Below are 23,504 nucleotides of genomic sequence, written 5' to 3' on the forward strand. Positions count from 1 at the left end.
CATTAAAACTATGTACAAAACTCAAAACTGTTTCATATATCTATAAAGGCAAACTTAACAGGAAATACTGAAATGAAAATGTCTGAATGAAACACCATTAACCACTAGAGAGCTCCTGACAATCATCCTTAAAGCTTTATGTGTTGGGACACAAAATCTGTTCTTAATGTTGCACTGTAAATTTTCCAAACTCCTACTACCTCACTCCAAAAGATTACTGAGGAAGTGAAAGTATTTCTCATGGCAATACTCACATTCCTGCTTAAAGGTAAAATATTCAGTAAGGTGTCTGCATTCATGATTGCCTCTCAGAAGAAATAATGTGCTTGGGTAAAGAATCTTCAGGACCCATAAATATAAGACACACTGCAAAAGAAAATGTTTTAAGTGAATTTAACTTATCTTTTTGTTTAAGTTGTTTGATCTTTGTTCCTTTTCCTCTAACCCTATTGTCCTTACAATCTCTGTTATTCTTTACTATCTTTTTCTCTTTGTCCTTTACTAAAATATAAGCTCTATGAAATCAGGAACTTTGTCATCTTATTCACACTCATCCTCCACTCCTAGAAAAGTACCTACCAAACAGCAAAAGAATAATAAATATCTGTTGAATGAATGAGTCAATCTATTTAATTACTTTAGATTTATAGACTATTTGTTGTAAAAACAATCAGCAGATTGGTTTCCTTCTTAGGTATATCAATAAATAAAATAATAACAGTGTCAAAAATAACAGCATCTACCATTTATTGAGTACTTACAATGTATCAAGCACAATATATTTAATACCCCTCATTTGTTCCTCAAACAACTCTATGAAGTAAATAATATTATCTCTATTTTATAAATGAGGAGACTGAAGCAAAGAGCTCAAGTAACTTGTCTGAAATTACAAAAACTTTTAAGAGATAGGAATCTGATCTTCTGATCTTAATCATTATGCCATGCTGTCTTACGAAGGCAATACCCATTTTTTATGTTTATTTTGTTGGTTATACTTGTTGCCTTACATAAGGTAGGGGCTTATTATCTAAACTGATTCAAAGAAAGTATAATTTAAAAAAGAAGAATATTAAAATAAGCAGTAAAGCAGATGCTTTTCTCTAAGTAGATTTATTTATTTATTTAGGTTTTATTTTTAAGCAATATCTATACCCAACGTGAGGTCTCTTATCACAACCCTGTGATCAAGAGTCACATGCTCTACTGACTGAACCAGCCAGGCACCCGTCTAAATATATTTAACACAAGAGACTCACATTTTATTTATTTGGTTAAAAAAAAAAAAAAAAGGAAAGACATTTCATATGGAAATATAATTATACACAAGAAGAAAAACAAACTTTATTTTTAACAAGTTAAGGTATAAAATCTATAACTATTCACACCTTCATTTTATTCACAAGGAAAAAACAAATTAAGCCAGGGAAATACTTATTAAACTCTGTCTTTTTTGCTTTCTTTATTATTTTCCTTTGTAACAGTAAAATATGTTGAAAGAGTCAGCTACAAAACATTCTAATACAAGGACATACACACCAATATGCTTAGTTCCCAATAAGCTTCCTAAAATTGTTCATTTTGTTTTTCCAAAGCCCCCAGTCTTTTTGTTAAGAAGGGCCATTTTCTGATTTCCTTGCAACTGTGGGGGAAGTTTAAGGCGACTGATGAAGAAACTATGAATAAAGGAAGAACAACTCAAGGGGGAGTAACAAAATTCCTTAGGGAATTTGGGTGGCCAGGGCCCTGAACTCCTTCCTCACTATGAATCCTAGCATACCTCAGAAAGGAGGTTAAAAATACTGGAGAAGGGGATATAAACAACAGGAACCAGCATGGAAATGCACCAGGTAAAGCTTTAATTGTCTACTGGGAGAGGTGGTTAAGAAAGAGTACAGGCTTGGAATAAGGCTGGCTGTACTGCTTACTAACAATGTGTCCTTGGGCACGGCCTCAGGTTCCTCATCCATAAAATGGATAAAGTAACACTACTTATTTCATATTGTTGTTGTGAGGATTCAATTAATCAGTGTGTGTTATGTGCTTACAATATGCTTGGAACATAGTAAATGCTCAACATAAGTATATATTAGTAGAGCTTTTATCCAACAATTTTACCTCCAAGAATCTGCCCCACAGAAATAATTTAGCAAGTGTGCAAAGATATATATATATATACATATATATAAAACCTGGTTCACTGAGGTATCATTTGTAGTGACAAAAAACTGAGAACACCGTAAGTGTCTAACAATAAGAAATCGATGAAATTAATTGTGGTTTGTTTATTCAACAGAATATAATGCAGCTATTAAAAATATTATAAATTTATATATACTGACCTGGAAAGACATCACAGTATAGAGATATATGAAAAAAGCAAGTTACAGAACAACATTATAATATGGCCACATTTTCAATTAAAAAAGAAGAGAGATGCATATATTAGAAACGGCAGATTGTTCTATATTTACCTTATTTTATTTATATAATTAGAGAAATAAAAGGAGCAAAAAGAACCATGTACTGTTAAGTAATGATCAATAGGTCATTTTAATGCCTCTTAAGTTTTTTAAAAGAAATGAATACTTTCAGAATACACAAAAGACTCGGGTCTTAATAGCTATAGAAGGTGGGATAGAAGCACTACGGTTTAAGCAATAAAAGCATTATAGTATGTTTTATTTAATCAGAGAAAATTCAATTAATCTTTTTTCACATGGGGTAATTAATGCCTTTAGGGGCAAAAGAGATAAATAGCACTAGCTCCTTAGGGCCACTAGATAACAGAACAATAAAGAACCCTCAGTTTGCACATAATTTCCACTGGGAAAAACGGCAATTATAATTTCATAAACATAGTAATACAAAGAAAACAGAATAGTTTGAAAGGTGGAAGAGAATAAATAGTAGTTTCACCTAAAAACTTCAGAATATGCAGAGGTATTAAAAAGAACCCAATATAGGTACTTTAAGGAACTTATTTTACTAGGAATTAATGGAAATCATCTATGGTAACACTTAAAAGCAAATCAAATGACAGTATTATGATTATTACCTCTATACTAAAATAACCTCTGTCCACATAATCACCAAGAAAAAGGTATCGTGTATTAGCAGGTGATCCTCCTACTTCAAAAAGTTTCATCAGATCAAAAAATTGGCCATGGATGTCACCACACACTGAAACAAGAAGATTATTAGATATGAAAAAAAACTCTGAAATAACAAATTTTACTTAAATTCTAATTTCTTTCACATAAGAGATAATGTAAATTCTATCAAGAAATGTCTCAGAAGGAAGTCAGAGTCTATGAAGAGTCCTAATAGGGATGATGTACCCAAGTGTTCATGTGCTCAAGATCTAGAACAAGAGTTAACAAAAATAATGAAATTTGTAGTTAGTGACAAAATTTTCACCTAAATTTATAAAGTTCCTCTTCAGGAAGCCAAGCTTATGTTTTAAGATTACAAAATTATAATGGTGGCAGTTAAAATCTCCATTCTAACGCAACACTTTCTATTGACTGCTATGTTGACACTGAGGTATTTTCCCCTAATAATTGAAAGCAAAGTAAATAAGAATTTGTTGAATCAAATTGGATTATGGCCAACACAACTGATGAAACCTTCACAAAAACATATTAGACCAACTTCTGCACTCAGGTTACTTAGGATCATGCTTATTCACTAAAAACAGGCAAAAATAAAAAAAAATTACAAAAAATAATTTGGAAATTCAAGATAATGTCCATGTAATATTAATTTAGTATACCATACGCTGAAGAATAAGTAGCCCTATATCCAAGCAACCAAATAATGGTATAATCAAAAAAACAATATCCAAAACATAAATAAGTATACCTGTAATTGGAGCCTCTACTTCTATCATGGTTTTCTCTCTCCGAAGGATGGCAGCACCCTCATTGATAATTCTAAGTGCAATTTCTTCATCTACCCGACCTTCTTTTACTAAGTGATTCTTCAGAACATCAACCCTGGGTATCCCATCCATATCAAATACTTCTTCAGATGTCAAGCGATGTGTTGGGGGAAAAGGTACAGCTGCAATTTTTTTTAATTAATAAAAAATAAATCACCATTAATATATTAACATAAATACTAATTAATGGATCTAGATAAACAAAAGTAAAACTTGAAAAGCTAGAGTGTTTATTGGATAGAGGTATTAATTTTTTAAAAGGTTTTTTAAAAAAGTAATCAAATTATACTTTTTATTAATCTATATATAATAGCATGTTCTTTGTTGAGACTTATTAGAGAAATGAATTGCCTCAAAATTAAAAGTTCTTTCAGGATAACTAAAGTTTTCTTTAAGCCGTAACAATTTTTGGCAGAATTCTCAAAACATACACTCTTCACCTTAAGGAAGCACAATAAATGTAACTTAAACCTGAATAGAAAGAAATCCCAAATATAAAGTGACATACCATGTTTATAATAAGGAAGTTAAAAACAATGTTTTCTGCCCAACTTGAAAAGAAACTCTCCAGGGACACCTGGGTGCTCAGTTGGTTGAGCATTCAACTCTTAATTCTGGCTCAGGTCATGATCTCACAGTTCACCCACGTTGAGCTCTGTGCTGGCTGCATGGAGCCTGTCTGGGATTCTCTCTCTTCCCCGCTCTCTCTGCCTGTCTCTCTCTCTCAAAAATAAATAAACATTAAAAAAAAAAAAAAGAGCTAGGGTCACCTGGGTAGCTCAGTCAGTTAAACATCCAACTCTTGATTTCAGCTCAGGTCTTGATCTCACAGTCGTAAGATTGAACCCCACGACAGGCTCTGCACTGACAGCGAGGAACGTACTTGGGATTCTCTCTCTCCCTCCCTCTGCCCTTCCTCCACTTGCTCTCTTTCTCTCTCTCTCAAACATTTAAAAAAAACAGCTAGTTCCTCTTAAAAAACAAATAAACAAAAACAAAAAACAAAAAACCTTAGGGGCGCCTGGGTGGCTTTAGTTGGTTGGGCATCCAACTTCAGCTCAGGTCATGTTCATGAGTTAGAGCCCCACGTCAGGTTCTGTGGTGACAGCTCAGAGCCTGGAGCCTGCTTCAGATTCTGTGGTTCCCTCTTTCTCTGCCCCTCCCCCCCCCCTTGCACACTCTCTCTCTCTCTCTCTCTCTGTCTCTCAAAAATAAATAAACATTAAAAAAATTTTTCTGAAACTTTTAGATATATAGATAAAACAAATATTTATAAAATTTAAATTCATTTAGATGCAAATATAGATTTTTTTCCCTAGTGTTTATTTATTTTTGAGAGGGGGGAGAGGGGCAGAGGAAGAAGGAGAAAAAGAAATCCAAGCAGGTTCTGTGCTGACAGCACCGATGATGCAGGGCTCAATCTCACGAACCATGAGATCATGACCTGAGCCCAAATCAAGAGTTGGACGTTTAACCGACTCAGCCAACCAGGCACACTGCACACATAGATTTAAAACAGTATTAATAAATGGTAATTTTGAAATACTGCTTTTTCTCCTACCTATGTTTTACAAAACATCTTCATTGAAAATCTTTATGCGCATCTTTGACATCAAATGTATGTAATGCATTCCTTATCACTGGAGGCATTTTTAAGTCATCTAACACTTTTTTCAAAGGCTAATCTTCACTTTCATTTAAGTTGTTTGATATATCACTTATTGAATACACATAAAATGTTATCACTGCAAATTAATCCTAAGCCACAGTTCCCATATATATTACCAACTGTACTCTAAAACTGCTATTGGGAAACAGAATGGGAAACTGAAAGGTCTATTTTCAACAGTATCTAGCACAATTTTGAGGTTCTATACTTTGGAAAAATTACTACATATCTGCTAAATTTATTTGATTCCTTTTCACTGACTCCAACAAGTGGCCTCATTAAACATTCAAAATCAGCTTGAAGTAGTTTTACACTCTTTACCAAACAGTACTTTGTTTCTCAAAACAAAGCAAGAGAATTTATAGTAAGAGTCTGTATATAGTCTCAAATGTAAGGCAGCTCCCTCTTTTCTGAAATAAAAATTGTTTTAGAAAAAACTCACTTTATATTTGGGCATACACCATATAGTATTTTCTTGATGTTTCAGAGTCATCACTGTAATTATCAATTATTATACAGAAGCCTGGAAATGTACAGGACCAATTGCTTCTTTACATTTCAACTTAAACAAAAAAAACTAAAAACAGGAGCCTGGGTTAGAATTATATCAATTACCTGAGAAAGAATAATTAGTAACCATGTTCTATCTTACTGGGGAAAACAAAACAAAACAAAACAAAACAGGACTAACTCAATACTCTGGAAGTGGGATAAGAACTAGGCAGAGGGATGTCAACCAATTCTAAAAGACTTTGAAATCACCAATCCCTCTTGCTTTCTTTGATACTTAATAAAACAAAATTGGAACTTCTTTACTTGCTCTTCATTAGAACACATTTATTCCCATTACTTTTTACCACATTTAGAACAAAGCATTAAAACACATTTTGTTCCCTCAAATATAGTATGTCCAGAGTCTAATAAAATAAAAATCTCTGTTAAAGTATGTTTTTCTCTAGCCATAGACTAAACAGACCAAACTTGCCCCTAATCAGTAAACTAATTGTTTAAGAACTGCAGATTTTAATAACTGATTGCTAAATAAATCACAAGGTGCTCTGGGACATTACAAAAAGGAAAAGCTTAAATATCTCAAACACAAATTTCTGAGATCAAGATGGGATCACATTTTTCTCATCAGGCCAAGAAAAATTCTTTATCACTCTATTCAGGAAAACAGTCTTTAAGATGTTGCATTCTAGATTATATATGCTTTCTAATAATCAACAACGAAGTTCCACTCCTGGCTGAATTCTATTCAAACTGCAGAACTTCCTAAAAACCCAACTGGGAGACCAGCCCCATCCCCCCAATTCAACCAGTCACCAGTGTTACTACGTATTTTCATGCACACTGTGAACGCTCCACTGCAATTCACACTGAAGTATTACCCCCAAGAGCCAAAGTGCCTTTATTTATCTAAAAAACTGCTCATGGGTAAGTCATCTATAGACCTATGCTCTTCAACTTTTTCAACTCAAGGCATACTTTTACATGTCAAGACGAGCTGGGATACATTCTAAGGAATGTACAGGTTCAAAGATAAAGAAATGCCATCACAGATGAAAGCAGATGAAAACTTTAGATCAGTGTTGTTCTAACAACACAATGCTGAAATTAGAAAATGAAGTTTCAAAAGAATATATTTTAATATATCAGTAAATAAGGAAAGGCATGTAGAAAGGCATAAGAGGAAAAAGGCATGTGCTCTTTGTAGGAGAGAGGAGTTGTAGCAGGTGATCTGACCAGGCAAAAGAAAGCCAACCAAACAGAATTTGGCCTAACAGGGGGTTAATTATTGACCCTACTGGTCAAAGAGTTAAAAAAATTTTTTGTCATCAAAAATTAATATTCTTGGGGCTCCTGGGTGGCTCAGTCCGTTGAATACCTGACTCTTGATTTCGTTGCAGGTCAAGATCCCAGGGTTATGGGATAAAGCCCCACATCACGTTCTGCCCTGAGCATGGAGCCTGTTTAAGATTTTCTGTCTCTCTGCCCTTCTCCACTTGCACACACCCTCTAATAAAAAATATATATATATTTTTTTCTCAACTACTTTAATTCCTAAGTCATTTTACAGCATTCCCATCTATTTTCAGGCTTTTAAATTTTTTTCTTTTGGGGAGCCCGGATGGCTCAATTAAGCATCTGACCTGATCTCATCTCAGGTCATGATCTCACCATTCTGTTTGGGAGACTGAGCGCAAGCAAAGTCTGCTCACTTGCTCTCTGCCCCTCCCCCACTCATGCATGTGTACTTCTCTCAAAATAAATAAACAAAAAAAAGTTTTTCTTTTTATTTCTAATTCATCTTTAGCCAATTATTCCTGCTTTTCTAGGATATTCTTCTAATATATTTTTCCTCCTTATTTTCAGACTATTTTTCCTACTCTCCTGTATTTATGATAGGAAAAAAGCAGAATATAAATATATGCAAATGTAATGTGAATGGTCAATAACTGAGATGGCTAAAAATGAGGATTAGCTAGAATAAAGAGCTACAAAATAATCTCAAATCACCAAGTTTCCAACACTAGGAAACTTGAATTGGTAATATTCATTTGACCAACTATTCTGTTGAAACATTTCCTTTAACCCAAATTTTGGCATGAAGCACACACATCTATATAGTAATCAATAACATTCACAAGTTATTTTCATTCAGATTTAATGTATGGCAACTAAAAAAATGTATAAAGCAAGTTTTAATTTAGGAAGTTGGAAAAACAAACCAGGAATAGTATTGACCAGGGATAGGGGAAGAACAGATACACTTTTTCTACTACTGGGTAAGGAATCCTAGAAATCAACTAACTCCTATTCCCCAACTCTAAGCAAAGGCTACAAAAGTATTAGCTAGCCCTACAAGGCCGCCAACACCAACTGGGGTACATGCAGCCTATGCCAACTGAACAACTTTACTACAAAGAATCATTCAGAGGCCTGTGCTTCTGATCATTGCCATTATTGGCAACTATCCAAATAAAGTCTCTCCTGTCATCTACATTTCTGACTTTTTCTCAGTATTTCTCTTACACCATGCCATCTCTGGCTGTTCTCCTCCTTCTCAATCCTTTTCATTTAAGCCTCCAGAAATCCCATCATTTTAAAAAAATATTTATTTTTGAGAGAGAGAGAGAGAATGGGGGAGGGGCAAAAGGAGAGGGGGACAGAAGATCCAAAGCAGGCTCTGGACTGACAGCAGAGACCCTGATGTGGGGCTCAAACCCACAAACCACCAGATCATGAACTGGGCCGAAGTTGGTCACTTAAATGACTGAGCCACCCAGGTGCCTCATTATTTTTTTAACTCATCCCTCTTCCCCCAACACACACACACACACACACACACACACACACACACACACACACACACATACTTTAGATCTTCACAGTAATGCTGTCTTCATCTCTTTATCTTAATTAAATCTTAGTTATCCTGAAGGATAATACTTTTCAAACCCTTTTTTCAAAATAGATGCTGTGCATTTTTCCACACACCACTACTCTTAGCAGAGAAGGCTTTAGTCTTAAGTGTTGCTTTGCATTACCATTTCCAATTTCATCACTCCAATGAAGAAAAAAATACCTTCTCCTTTGAGGCTCATGCCTTCTAGATAGTTTATCCTTGTCCCTGCCATCTTCTAAACTTCTAGTCGTTTCTCACATGCAACTCCAGCTCCTGGCTTGCAGGCCTTCTCCATGCTAAATCTCACCATCAATGTCCATGCAGAATGATCTACCTAAAACATAAGAACTGAGAAGTTTGAGTTCCACTCCACTTCAACTCCTCAGCCTTGACCATAATTACTGCTCCACCTCTGAAATCCTGAACTCCAATCTCTCACTCAATGATTAAAACCTCCTAACCTTTCAGTTCCACTCCCATTACTCCATCTATTCTTCAACTGTATTAAAAACCTAGACAACCCCTCCTTATCAACTCCCTTCCGGATACCTTTGCTTCTTATACTTTTAAAGTATTCCATCATTCACCTACTTTCTAAACAACATTCTAAATTGTTTTGCCCTTTTGTTTTACTCTACCTATAAGGGAAAACTGCAATTCTTGGATGAATTAGCTTCTAAACTTGGGTGCTAAGTATAAAATCATCAAAATGGCTCTGTGCTACTACAAATTCATGGTCCCCAATGTAGTTGGTCATTGGCACTTCTCAGCAATCCTATTAAACATTCTGTCTCCCATGCCTCTCAGTAGAAATTTCAAATGGTCCCCTTTCTTGAACTCACTTTATCTCTTACTCAGTAAATCAACTTTGTGTCCAATTACAGAGAAAATGGAGGCCTTCAGACCAAACTTCACTTCCCTGCTCCTCTCCATCCACACGTCTACACCAGTATGCATCTTTAAATTTCTCCCCATCTGAGGAAGAGATACTCCTATCCTTTACTAAACACTATTTGTATCCTGAATCCCACTCCCCCAACCTCTTAACTGCAGTCATCCCCTCCACCCCTCCTATGATTCTATTGTTTCCTCTGCCTCTGCTTCTCCACTGGGTCTTTCCTTTGAGCAATTAAACATGCTTAAATCTTTATGATCTTAAAAATTCAGGGGGAACCTGGGTGGCTCAGTCAGTTAAGCATCCAACTTTGGCTCAGGTCATGATCTTGCAGTTCGCGGGTTTGAGCCCTGCGTCAGGCTCTGTGCTGAGAGCTCAGAGCCTGGAGCCTGCTTCAGATTCTATGTCTCCCTCCCTCTCTGGCTCTCCCCTGCTTGTGCTCTGTCCCTCAACAATAAATGTTAAAAAAATTTTTAAAAATTCAAACAAGTAACTCTCTTTTACTCCTCATCCCTGTTTCTGCCATATATCCTTTATTTTGAGAACTGAGCTTTTTGAAAGGGTATTAAGATCTGCAATGGGTATCTTCCTTTTCTGACTTTTTGTCTATTTTCCTTAATCCATATTTATCTGGTTTCTGCTCTATTCCTCCACCTTATAACTCTCTCCTCTCTTGGTTTCTTGAAAGCATTCACCTGGTTTTTCTTCTACTTCTCTGGTCACAACTGATTGCTCTATTTCATGGACTTCTAGTCTTTCTCCTGATCCTTAAATGTCAGTGTGTGTCCTATGATTCTGTCCTTGGCTCTCCTATCATACCGCTCTGAATTAGTGATCTCATTCATAACTACAGTTTCAACTAAAATCTACATTTTGAGGACCCTCAAATAATAGAGTGCTCAGTCGAAAGCCCTCCCCTAAACTCCAGATTCCCAGTAAACTATCAAATATCTCCACTGGGATTTTCCATACATATCTCAAATTGAGTATGTCCAAAATTTAGTGTGTGATTTTCCCCCCTAAGCCATTATCCATAGTTCCCATCAAGGAATTGTCCTAGAATTCTCTTTATTTCTCACCCTCCATGGCCAATAGGTCCTAAATAATTACCTGAACTGTTTCTGCTCATTTGGTTCTGAAACACTGAATAAGGGCTTCTATTCTAGAATTACTACAATCTTTCCAATTTTGTCTACTCTACAACACTCAGAATATGCTTTCTAAAATTCAAATCTCAACCTTCTCTTGATTCAAGACTGGCTTTATTATACAAAATCCAAGTTCTTTATCTTCACATGGCATGCGAGATCCCTTGTGATCTGAACCTTGCCTACATTTCCAACCGTCATCTTTTGTCACTACCTCACATTCCAGATACATTCTACACTCCAGATACTTATTTTCATTTTTAAAATTACATCACTTATTTTTAATCTCCATACTTTCAAACACCCTATTGTTTGGGGGTACACTATTCCCATCTTTTACCTAACCTCTCCTTGTCTTTAAATGTCACTTCAGTGTTCCAATTCTTGAAAATTCTTCATGCTCCCAGACTAGGTTAATGGTGTCCCTTCCTTTGTGGTCCTATAGCATAGCATATAATGAAGACCTATATCATGGCACTTAACAATTACACTGTAAATATGTCTCCCCTACATGCTTATAAACTCTTTGGAAGGGAGGGGGCTATGTCTTTCATAACTACACAGTGATTAGAACACTATTACCATTGAATGTCTACTAAATTAATGATATAGTTTCTAAAATACTTGTATATCTTGACACTATATAGCAATGACAGTATATTTATACTGCTTTGTTTACAAAGTACTTTCACATACATAATCCTACATGATTTTCAGAGGCATCTTGGGGGTTTAGTAGGGCAGGTTTTATCCCTATTTCACAAAAGGGAAAACAGGTTCAGAGAAGTTAAATGGCTCTCTCAAGTGTTTCAACTAGTAAGGGGCAGAATCATGGCTGAAACTGAGGTCAGAATGTTACTCCAGTACAATCTGTCCTATACCAACAAAATGACAATGCTCTTCTGACAAAAAGTCTTCTCATCATGAAAAAGGGCATAACCCACCCAGGTGCTAGAGACAGAAGCATGCACTGGCCACATCCTCTAAGAACAGATTCAATAAAACCTATAGCACAGTCTTCAAAATTTCAAGGTATTCCTTGGATTCCTTTTAGTCTGTGGTGGCGATTTGAATATAGTACCTTTCCCTCAAAATTGGTTATCCTTCCTATCTTACTTTTGTCATGGTTATCATCATTCTCTGTCACTGGGACTTAAAATTTTGGTGTCATTGTTCTCTTTCAGGACTCCAAGTCCTATTGATTCTTCAAATTCTCTTCATTTTCTTGTATCTCCATTGCTGCAATACTAGTTCAATTTTTATCATTTTGTGTACTAAAAAAATCTAATTCAGCTCTACTTTCCCTTCCCCTTGATTAACTTACTGCTAGATTAACTTACTCAAAAATTTTGTGTAGTTTCTTAAGAACTAAAGAATAAAGGGGGGGGGGGGGAATAAGGAGGAATAAAAAGCCTGAAACTTATTTCTAAGATCCTTCTCTACTTGACCTTCCCAGTCTTTTACATGCCATTCCAATCTTTGCCTCCAACTACAATTGTTCAATTTAATCAATCCCTAAAGCAAAATTAGTCTGATCATTGTCTACTTAAAAAGTTTTGCTCTTTTGTTCCCATACCCAATCACTGATCCAATAGGAACTACCTTCTAATATTATTCAGAATTTGTATCATATCTGGTATCTCATTCCCTTAATTCATGCTTTGGTCATTTTGTCCTTGGACTACTTTGCTCCTGAGATGCTGAAGAAAGAGTTTTTATTCCCCTAGAATTGCTACAATCTTCTTTTTTTAAGTTTTTTTTTTTTTTTTTTTTTTTAATGTTTATTTGTTTTTGAGAGAGAGAGAAAGCAGAGGAGGGGCAGAGAAAGGGGAACAGAGGATTCAAAGCAGCCTCTGCACTGAGAGCAGCAAGCCCAATGCAGGGCTGAAACTCACAAACCATGAGATCATGACCTGAGCCAAAGTTGGATGTTTAACCAACTGAGCCACTCAAGTGCACCCTACAATCTTTTCAATTTTGTCCACTCTACAAACTTGGAATACTCTACCTAAAATTCAATAAATAGGAGCACCCAGGTGGCTCAGTCGATTGGGCATCCGACTTCAGGTCAGGTCATGATCTCATGGTTCGTGAGTTTGAGCTCCACGTTGGGGTCTGAGCTGACAGCTCAGAGCCTGGAGACTGCTTCAGATTCTCTCTCTCCCTCTGCCCCTCCCTTGGTTTCTCTCGCTCTCTCTCTCTTGAAAATAAAAACATTAAAATTAAAGAAAATTAAAATTCAATAATTAATCTTCTGATACTCTAAAAAAATTTTTTTAACACTTATTCATTTTTTGAGAGAGAGAGACAGAGCATGAGCAGGGAAGGGACAGAGAAAGAGGGAGACACAGAATCCAAAGCAGGCTCCAGGCTCTGAGCTGTCAGCACAGAGCCTGATGCCAGGCTCGAACTCACAAACTGTGTTATCAGGATTTTAGCCAAAGTCAGATGCTTTATCAACTGGGCCACCCAGATGCCCCAATCTTCTGATACTCCAAGCATCTTCCCTGCTATTATTTTGTTCTACACAATACTATATTACCTTTCAAAAACCAAGATACTGGATCACTCTTCTATTTTAAAACGTTCAATAATAATAATGGCTACCGTTCGTTGAATATTTATCATGTGCCAGCCCATGTACTTTATTTGGTCCATCTCCATTAATCCTTCAAAAACCCCATAATAATACTTTGTTAACTCTGTTTTACAGATGAGAACATTGAAGGTTGGTGACATTAAGTATCTTGTGTACAGTGGAGAGGTTATTAAGGCTGAACTAGGATTCAAACCCAGGCAATTGGATTCCAGAGCCTGTGTTCTTAATCATCCAGAGACTATACTGATTATTAGCTTAAGTTTCAGCTCCCCAACTTAGTGTACAAAAGACTGTTTCCAACTTCATCTCCTGCCACTCCCAGCCAGGTACTTTACATACTACTGTCACAAATTTTCAAGCTTCCCACCCCCCGCCCCTCTCCCAACTCCATGCCTTTCTGCTATTTTCCCTACTCCAGTCCTACCTCCTTTCTGGAAAAATTCTTCTCATCCTTCAAGGCTCACCTCAAAATATAATCCTCTCACTGATGCTTTTTCTCCAAATAAGGGAGTCAACTCCTTCTTTATAGCTCCAATAGCACTTTGTACAAAATTTGTTATATTATTTATTTGCAATGATATCTCCCTCACTAGAGTGCCAGCACTCCAAGAGAATCTATCTTACTTAAAGTGTATCTAATCCAAGCCTGTATCCTCAATGCCTAATAATTATGCTTTGGTACTCAATAAATGTTGTACAAATAAGTGGTTCCAATCCTCTGCCTATTTATATCCTACCCTTCCTTCAAGGTCTCTTTCTTCCTATACAAACCCTTGTTAGACCATTCCAGTCCAGAGTCATCACTATCTCTGTTGAACCCAAACGAGTCACTGGCTCTGTCACTTATCTAGCAATTAATGACCCATCCTTATGACATATATAAATAACTTCTCATGAATACTTATTTCTTCAAGGACCAAGTTTGTTTTTCATTTTTTATACTTTTGTTGTCTCCCTACAGTTCTTAGCATACAGCAGGCATTTAATAAATATTATGCTATTTGATTATTCTGGTGTTCCAAAATAAATTTTACATAACATACAAGGATGCCCAATTATCTTCAGCTAATTTTATCTGTGTGTAAATAAACACTTTTATGATAAAATGAAATGAAGTCATATGACTGGTATTAAGATAAACCTCATTTAATAAATTAAGATTCTTTTCACCAAACTTTTCCTCAATTCTTGCTAATTCATCGAATAGTTCTGGAACCTGAGCTTTTGCCTTACTACTGAGCAGCTGTATTTCCTCCTTGGCATTTTCCTTCTAAGATGACAATTACCACAATGTTCTCTCCTTTCCTCTCTTTCTCCCTCCCTCTATCTCTGTCTCTCTCTCATACACACACACACACACACACACACACACACACACACACACATAATTTTCTCTGTTCCCTCACTTTCTTTAGGACACATGGTACTGAAGATTTATTTTAGTATGCTTAACAGTTTAATGGGGGTGGAAGGAAGAAGAAAAATCATTTTCAAGAGTTATCTTTTTAGGGGCGCCTGGGTGGCTCAATCAGTTAAACATCTGACTTCAGCTCAGGTCATGATCTCGAGGTTTGTGAGTTAGAGCTCCACACTGGGCTCTCTGCTGTCAGCACAGAGCCTACTTTGGATCCTCTGTCCCCCTCCCTTCTGCCCCTCCCCTGCTGGTTCTCTCTTTCACACAAAATAAATAAACGAACTTTAAAAAAAAAAGTTATCTTTTTGGATAGGTAAGCCTGCAAAATAAATTTTGTAAACAAAAATTAAAATTCAAGTTGCTTTAAAATATGATGAAATAGAACTAGCAAGAAACACTGAAGTAGCCATGTGACCCAACATATGTGGGTCATCTAAAAATCTGTAATGAAAATAAGCAATCCTAATAAAACTAAGGTACTAGACAATTCTTGAGCCAAGTGACCTAAGATTTATAAGCAGGACAGCTGGCAATAGAACCTAAATGAATGGTAAGTCTGCCCAACAGAAATGTATCAGCTTAAAAAACAACACACACACATACTTCAGCATTTTGGTTCAATCTGAAAGTCTGATCACCTAAGACATAAGATTAATATAACCTAGGAAATAAGGAAAAAATATTGAATGCAAAAGAAAGTGAGTCACATTGTACATACTAAATGAACATACACACAATATAGACAATGCACTCTAAGTGATAACGGTGAATTTTTTATATCAAGACTAACAGATCTAATAATCTCAAGAGACAATCAAGTTTTACAAATCTGGGACCTCATTTATATGGCAAAAAGCACTTAAAAGAAGTATTTAAAAATATCTGGAAATAAAAGGTAGCATCTGGACAATTCAGGTCAAGTAAATTGGCGGGGGAGGGAGAGGGGGGAGAGCAATATACATAAATTCAGGGTTTTATGCTTCAATTACAATACCAATTTTGCTGATGTGGCAGTAAGGCACTTAGGCAGATACAATTAGCCATTTTTGCTAGTTTGTTTCTATTTTATTTCCAACTTCTTATTTTAGCTGAAGAACAGAAAAATGCTTAACAGAAAATAGCTAAGAGGGCATATTATCTCACCTAAACCATTGGGCTACTGCAACTTTCAAAAAGAATTTGACCTGAGCCAGCAGCAGCTGGAGTAGGCTCAGAAATGAATTTGCCTGAACCAACCAGGAAACCTAATCATCCATAATCAGCGATATAATAATTTCACTAAAAGGCTAATTACGTTAATACATGAATCACCTACAGTATTTCCAGATCTCAAACTTCACATGAAAGTGAACTTCAGGCACATGATCTTTAACACAGAAAGATCTATATCCCCTTCAAAACCGGCCTCCTAACTAGAAGTGTAAGAGCATAAAATTTAGAGTCAAGAAGGAAAAGTTTCAGAAAGTAAAAGACTACCTGTATTCAATGCCAATGATGGTGTCCATAATATTATTACTATGAGATGGTATAGATCCAAAACTAGCACATACTACACTTATAAGAAATCTGGATTTTAACAAGTTGAACCAGCACCGTGGTCATGTATTTTCTGGCAAGGGTGTTCTCTCTCATCAAGTAAAACATTATGGTACAATTACTGAAAGAAGGCAAGCAAGAAAGAAGCCTGAAGATGAAATCTAAAAATGGTTTCTGTATGAAAGGTGAATTTCCCAGTATTTCTGAGGAAGCCAGAGCTGAGATGAGCAGGGCAAACTAGTCTGTTTCCACCATTTCTAAACATGTGATCCTTATCAGCCTTTCCAATTGCTAATGAATTCCATAAAGAAATCAAAATTGTCCTGGTGAAGAATATACTACCAAGCACATGAGATCTTATATCCATGAGCTCTGTTTATAATTCTATAAATGTATAATTTTCCACACCAACAAGTTCTTTTCCTATTTACCTAAATCAAATGACTTTTATTCCACACCAATAACCTATAAATATGACTGTTGTGGATTCACAACTTACCCCTAAGGAATATACCTTATGTTTGCAATCTTATTTTTACCGTATTAAAGCAGTACAGGGAAAACATTACCATATATATGACAAAAACCAAGAAGACTCACAAGCATAAGGATAGCAAAAACTCATTGTTCGGGAATGTGACTAGTCCTAATAGTAGGGTGAAAAGTGCCCAGAGAAATGAACATACAACTCATATACCTACTCAGAAAAAGAAGAGTCAGCCCATGTCTCTGTTCCCAACCCCTGCAAAACTTAGGATAAATGCCTGAACTACCAATCTTTTTTTCTCTTCTTCTCTTTTTATACAGATTTCTCAGGATTCCATAAACTCTTTAATCAGCTCATTCCAATGACTGGCCCAAATGGATATACCACTAACTTTTAAAAATTGTCTACATAAGCCTGGATACAAATCAGTGTTATCATTAAAGGAGGCTCAAATTGAAAAATTAAAATTAAAAAAACACAAAGGAAAAAGGTTTTCTTGTTCTTAAATATTTTAATGGAAACATTTCTGGTCAAACTGCAAAAAGTGGACTAACAGTGTTTAAACATTGTACCAGTATATTTGAGAAGCTGAATGAAAATGAACAAACGAAAGAAGTATCTACCTTTCCAAAATAAATGTAATACGGTAAAGAAAACTTTATTCTAAGATGATGTCAATGTATTGACCAAGCTGCATGGTAAATAAAAATCATTTCAAATTCTGTTTTTCACCTCCACAGCAGTGTATGAAGTTGATGGGCTCTCCTAGAGAGCATGGAAATCTGAAGCAACAATTTGCCCTCAATTTCTCTATTTAAATTTTTTCTGCTGACCTGTTGTCGGTAAACATACATATATTCTGCCCACCTGGAAATATTTAATTTTTTTCTATGGGTATGTGTTCACAAGGTGAGGGGTAACCTTTTTTGGCCTTTGACCAGTGTCGACGGTTTTCTAAGTAAATGCTTTTTCCTATCGATCAGGTTTTTTGTTTTTTGTTTTTTTCTTTATGCTGCCTTTTCTCCATCTTCTCTGCACTTAAAGCCAGGACCCCAAATCCTGCCTCGTCTCTTCACCCTTGTCCAATCCCACATGGTTCCCCCAGTTTCCGCGTAGAGTGACACCTGAGGGCCAAGTGCGAACCCCTGCGGCTGGCGCTAACTAGGCGCGAATCGGGCGGACGGCTGTCACTGGGGAGCAGGCGTGGGCCAAAGCCGAGGTGATTTCTGACTGCTCATCGCCCGGCCCCGCGTGGCTGAAGGTCTCCGAGCCCCTCGGTCCGCCCAGGCAAGCCAGGCGTGCAGCTGTCGCGGAGCAGGAAGCTAATCGCGGCCTCTGGGCCGCTTTGACAGGCCCAGGAGGAAAAGAAAGGGGCTCACTGCAGATCGGAGACTCACCCCCACAACTAGAAGACCTCGAGAGCGAAACCCCCGCCTCGGGCCTGAAGGCATGCGGGAGACCGCGGAGCCGCCGCTACCGACTCAGCCCAGCCCAGCAGGGGCCCGCCCAGGGGCCACTCCCCAAGGGAGGCAGCCAGTCACTCGCCCGCCCTTCCGGGCCCGCTCCGGAGGGGACGGTCTCCCGCCCGCCCTTACACACAGCTCCTCAGGCCAGGCCCCCAGGGCTTCGTCCACCTCTCACCTTTGACGACGCGGTCAGCCCCGGGAGGGGGCGGCGGGGGCGGGGGTGGGGGCGGTGCAGCCCGGGCCGGCTCCGGGGCGGCCATGCTGGGCCCGGGGCTCGGCTAGGCGCTGGGCCGGGCGGGGTTGGGGGCGGGGGCGGCGGCTACCAGAGCCAAGCGGCGGCGCCGCCGGGGAACATGGCGGACCCTCTTTCCCTACAGAGGGGCTAAGACCGGCATGCACCGCGCTTGCGGGGGCGGGGGCGGGGCAGACTCTAGGGACCTGGGCAAAATTACTGAGGCTGGAAGAGAAACAGGACGAGGCCAAGGGATCAGGTTAAAATTCTGGGCAGGCAGAAACAATAGACCGTGAAGAGGGAGGGCTATCTATTGCTAGTAGCTGCAGTGAATGAGCGCTAGGAAACAAGACATTGGCTCTCATGGAGCTCCTAGTAAGATGGCGAGACTTATTCAAACCTCAGAATCTCCTACTAATAGAGAAACAAATGTATAACAATTTGACTACCAAATCCGAGTACTTTGGTTGGTAAGGGACAGGAAAATAGAGGAGGCACTGTAGGTTCTGGAGGGAAGTGACCGTTCAAAATGGAGTTTGAGAATCTATCTGACCCTTATGTTTAGAGCCTGGAATTGTCAAGAGTCTGAAGGCACAGGGTGAGAATATAGATAGAGCAGAATAGGCTCCAAGGGTTAAGAATCAAAATAGGTAAGGGGAAAGGGATGACAACCAAGGGTTGTCAAGTGACAAAGTATACACCTGAAAAGGACACAGCCTCCCTCTTGATCCATTCAGAAAATAGAGATTTGGAAGGCAGAGGGATACATAGAGAAATTAGTTCCTCATAAAAAATATTTCATATGGTACTTCTGTGCACATACAGAATCTGAGCCCTGATGACTTACGGAAACTTTATAGGGATGGACCTTCATGGGGAAGGGAGTAGTGGGACAAGAACTGATTGTTCAATCAATAGTTACTAGAAGGTATGTGTATGACAGTAGGAGATGTACTGAATCACAGGGCAGAGATCAGCATAGCCACTAAGATCTATATATCTTGATGGCATACAATCCAAGTGGCATGAGAAATTCCTGCTATCCTCCTGAACATTAAATTCTCATAATCTGTTCATAATGGATGGTGTTAATTAGGTAAGCAGTGGCCCAAAGGTCTCAAAGAACACCTTTCTACCTCTTCTTTCTGTCAATTTCAGTGATCTTGAGACGTGGGATAAATGAGGCGGGGAAGTGTCCAAAGGGTATTCTTTGCAAAGGAAGCCCACAAAATATCCTTTAGAGGGAGAATTTGGGAGTGAGGCAGAGGTGAAAATGGCTGTTTCTGTGCAATAATTGTTCCTCTTCACCATCAGTAGCTCTACCTGCTTCAATGATTTGAGGACAACCAGAGGAAGTACAGAAATTCCACAGGGAAGGCAAGGGTAGCGGCAGCCACGGGAAGAGAGCAAGGAAGGGATAGGAGGCACAAACTTGTAGAAGGAGGGCACCAAGAATACATAGATCAGCAGTGGGTTTCTAAGAGGTGTCTGAATCCCCAAAAAATCTCCCTAAGGAGGGAAGGATAAAGCATGTAACGTTGTGTTTTTTAGCAGGAAAGGAATAGGAAATACACTAACAACAGTAATAACAAGGAAAGCCATTCTACTTTAGGGGCCCATTAATTCCTACCTTTAGTATATATCCAACTATTTGGCTCCTCACCTTCACTCAGTCAAAAGACATACACACACACACACACACACACACACACACACACACACACACACGTTTGTGCCATGGTCCTCTCTTTGGGAGCCCCAGGCCCCTGGGAATTGATATTTCTTGCTTATTCAGGCCTTCCCCTCCAACCCCGACATAAAAGAGCAAGAGCATACAAAAGGCATTAAATAGACAATTAAATCACAAGGAATTAAATACAACTATCTTAAAGATTTATTAATGAAAAATACTTTACAAAAACAGTATGTTTGGCCCTAAAATAGTTTAGCTGACTCTGAGGGTTTACAATGGTGACTGTGCAAGTGGCAGTAATGGCTCTGCTGCTGAGGACAGGAAGGTGTGTTAGTGTGCCTGACTCCATCTGTTCAGAAGGGCAAATGTTACGTTGGCAGCTCTGCATTCTAGGCCTAAGGTGTCGGGGCACAGGGAAGGCTGACCGTTCATAATTACGGGGCAAACAGGCTGCCCTGAATGATGTGGTCAGGACCATGACCACACAGCTACATGTCCCCCTGAGGATGAGATATGGGGAGACAGAAGGTCAGGTAATAAGGATAGGTAAGTAAAACAAAGAATAGAAGTTGGCAGTATACTAGGGAACACAGGATAAAGGCTCAGGTGCAGGTGGGGGCATAAAGGATCCAGGAATAAAATGGTGACCCTAAGATCCTAAGAAATGGCTAGTGTCTGGGGTAATATGGATTCATCTGTAAAGTGGCTCAAATAGAGCCCAAACCGCAGTTGCTTCCTTTTGCTAGGTGAAAGGAAATTGGAATTTCAAATATTCCCTCTCAAAGAGCCAGGTCTTGTTAGGGGTTCCTGGTACCCCTAGGACACTGCCAACTCTTACATCGAGATGAGACTAGCACAACCCTAGCAGGGATGCAGGGTGCCAGCTCCTCCACAGTACAGTTTAACAGAGAAGGCTGTGGTTCCAGGAAAGGGAAGGGGTGACCCTTACCACCTATTGTGCTGCAGGGCCCTTGCCCTTATCTGCTCTCTTCCAGGAGCATCTGCTAGAACAAATAGAAACTCCTCTCCCCCTGTTCTCCTGTGCCCAGATTGTGGGGCATAACTGCTTTGCCTCCAGTCATCATCGGGGGGCATATCTACTCTTCGAGGACCAGGGGCTCGAGACCCAGGAGTAGGACCCAAATTCCAAGCTGACCTCAGGGGTTCATGAAGATTGCTTGATGGTGGAGACACAGGGTGAACAATGGGAGGGTGGGAGGATGAATGGAAAAGATCCCCCCAGGACTGAGCATGAGGAACCTGAAGGCCCTGCGGCCTTTCTGGTAGTGTGGCAGTGTGTGTCATTTGAGGCGTGCACCCTGGAGTACTCAGGAATCTGGCCCCAATATGCTGGTTGGTCTCTGACCATGGTCCCCAAGAGGCATCTATTCTGGAACGATGGGGGAGACTCTGGTAGTTCAGAGTCCTTCCTGTGTGCTTGACCCCCTGGCAAGTTTCACCCCTGTCACACATAGCCAGAAACTGCTGGACACTCCTCGAAGTTCCTGAAAAGAGAAAAAGAAACCCAAATATTAAGATCTTCAGTAAACCATTCTCCTTCCCAGAGGATCATTCCTGGCTGTACCTCTCAACTCCCACACCTCCAAGAGCATACACCTCAGGGGAAGAAGACTAGCTTTGCTTTTAATTTCATTTTTAAGAATTCTTAATATACATCAAAATCAAGTCTCTTCCCTCCTACCTGGGTAAATGTTGCCATACTTCCACTTTACTCCACTATAATTCTTCCTCCACTCCCTCCCCAGGAATGGCTCCCTAATATTGCAAATGTATACTCAGTGTAACAACTCTACTCTTAGAGCCACCACTCCAAAACATCACTCTGCTTTTTTAATTTGGTACCTTCACTCTAGTTAATCTGTTTCTGCTTGCATTCTTGCTTAGTCTCTGAGATCTCTGTTTTTGTTCACACACTCCTACCACATATATAGTGTGGAATGTCTTTTCTACACATTAATTCCCCTTTACTTAAAAAAAAAACAAAACAAAATACATAATTTTTAAAAATCACTTCTAAAAAATACTTTCCATTCTTTATTTTTATAGCCCATCAACATCTGCAATATATTCTTATATGCATGCACATTCTGATTATTTCAGCTTTGAGCTCTTTAAGAACGGAGAGCTACCTTCTTTCTCCCCTATATTCACTATAACATTTAGTGCAGAACAGGCTGCACTAAAATACTGCCTGATGGATCAGATGCCCCTAACAACTGTCAAAGGGGCTGGCTACCTGGCTGTTCCACTGAGTGATAGAAAGTTCATCTACCCAGAAGGCCTGCTTATCCAAACCTCCCTAAAATTTGGACACATATCAGCAATACTACTCTTCTGTTCTAGAACCACAACCACTCCCTGCCCCAAGGCATTTATATCTGTAAGCCAGGGTTTCTCAATCTCAACACTACTGATATTTTGAGCTGATACTATCTGTTGGGGGTTGGGGGTGGGTGTAGGTAAACTGCCCTGTGCTTTGTAGGATGTTTAGCAGCATCCTGGCTTCCACTTAATTGATGCCAGTAGTACCTCCCATTTCCCATTGAGAATCATTGCCTTAAGCTATAGATTCAGCCTCTTCATGTGGAAGAAAAGTAGCAAATCTTACTATAGAGGGTCAAAGAAAGCCAAAAGGATGCTACCCACCTTCCCTAGGATTGTCTGGGTCTGTATATATGGCACAGGTATTCCATACATAGGGTCTGTCCAGGTTTCCCATTCATTCCTTGTCCTCCTGACTATACCTCAGCTGAGATTCAGGGGATAGTAGGAGAGAAACTAGCTATAGATGACACTTTTTGTTTTGGGAGGATCCTAAAGACTGAATATTAACTCCCCTTGGTCACTTATAAGCTTATCATGATAGAGCCAGTTCAGTTTCTAAAGATCTAGACCAGAGCCCCCAAAATCAAAGAACCATGTTGCCCAAGTAACAATTCAATCACAATTCACCTAAACCAATGATTGATCTTAAAGTGGTAATTCATATCCC

General features: G+C 38.7%; 2 protein-coding genes across 21 annotated transcripts in view; both read right to left on the reverse strand.

Annotated features, from left to right (window-relative positions):
• PPP3CB (protein phosphatase 3 catalytic subunit beta) overlaps positions 1-18,799 on the reverse strand; it is a 71,544-nt gene extending 52,745 nt beyond the window's left edge. For 3 of the 7 annotated variants that reach the window (XM_042961067.1, XM_042961068.1, XM_042961066.1), the window contains exons 1-4: positions 18,742-18,799; positions 3,865-4,065; positions 3,059-3,183; positions 255-366 (exon numbers count right to left, since the gene is read on the reverse strand). In XM_042961067.1, the coding sequence (XP_042817001.1) occupies positions 255-366; positions 3,059-3,183; positions 3,865-4,015 (388 nt within the window). In that variant the 5' untranslated portion in view covers positions 4,016-4,065; positions 18,742-18,799. Of the gene's footprint in view, positions 1-254; positions 367-3,058; positions 3,184-3,864; positions 4,066-9,201; positions 9,475-18,741 lie in introns of those variants that run through there. The other 4 variants (XM_042961065.1, XM_042961063.1, XM_042961064.1 and 1 more) reach the window with 4 other exon arrangements.
• Positions 18,800-20,669: 1,870 nt separating this feature from the next.
• Positions 20,670-23,504, reverse strand: part of USP54 (ubiquitin specific peptidase 54) — a 133,653-nt gene continuing 130,818 nt past the window's right edge. For all 14 annotated transcript variants that reach the window (XM_042960200.1, XM_042960201.1, XM_042960209.1 and 11 more), the window contains one exon: positions 20,670-21,996. In XM_042960200.1, the coding sequence (XP_042816134.1) occupies positions 21,437-21,996 (560 nt within the window). In that variant the 3' untranslated portion in view covers positions 20,670-21,436. The remainder of the gene's footprint in view (positions 21,997-23,504) is intronic.

The sequence above is a fragment of the Panthera tigris genome, chromosome D2, assembly GCF_018350195.1.
Source record: "Panthera tigris isolate Pti1 chromosome D2, P.tigris_Pti1_mat1.1, whole genome shotgun sequence".
NCBI lineage: Eukaryota > Metazoa > Chordata > Mammalia > Carnivora > Felidae > Panthera > Panthera tigris.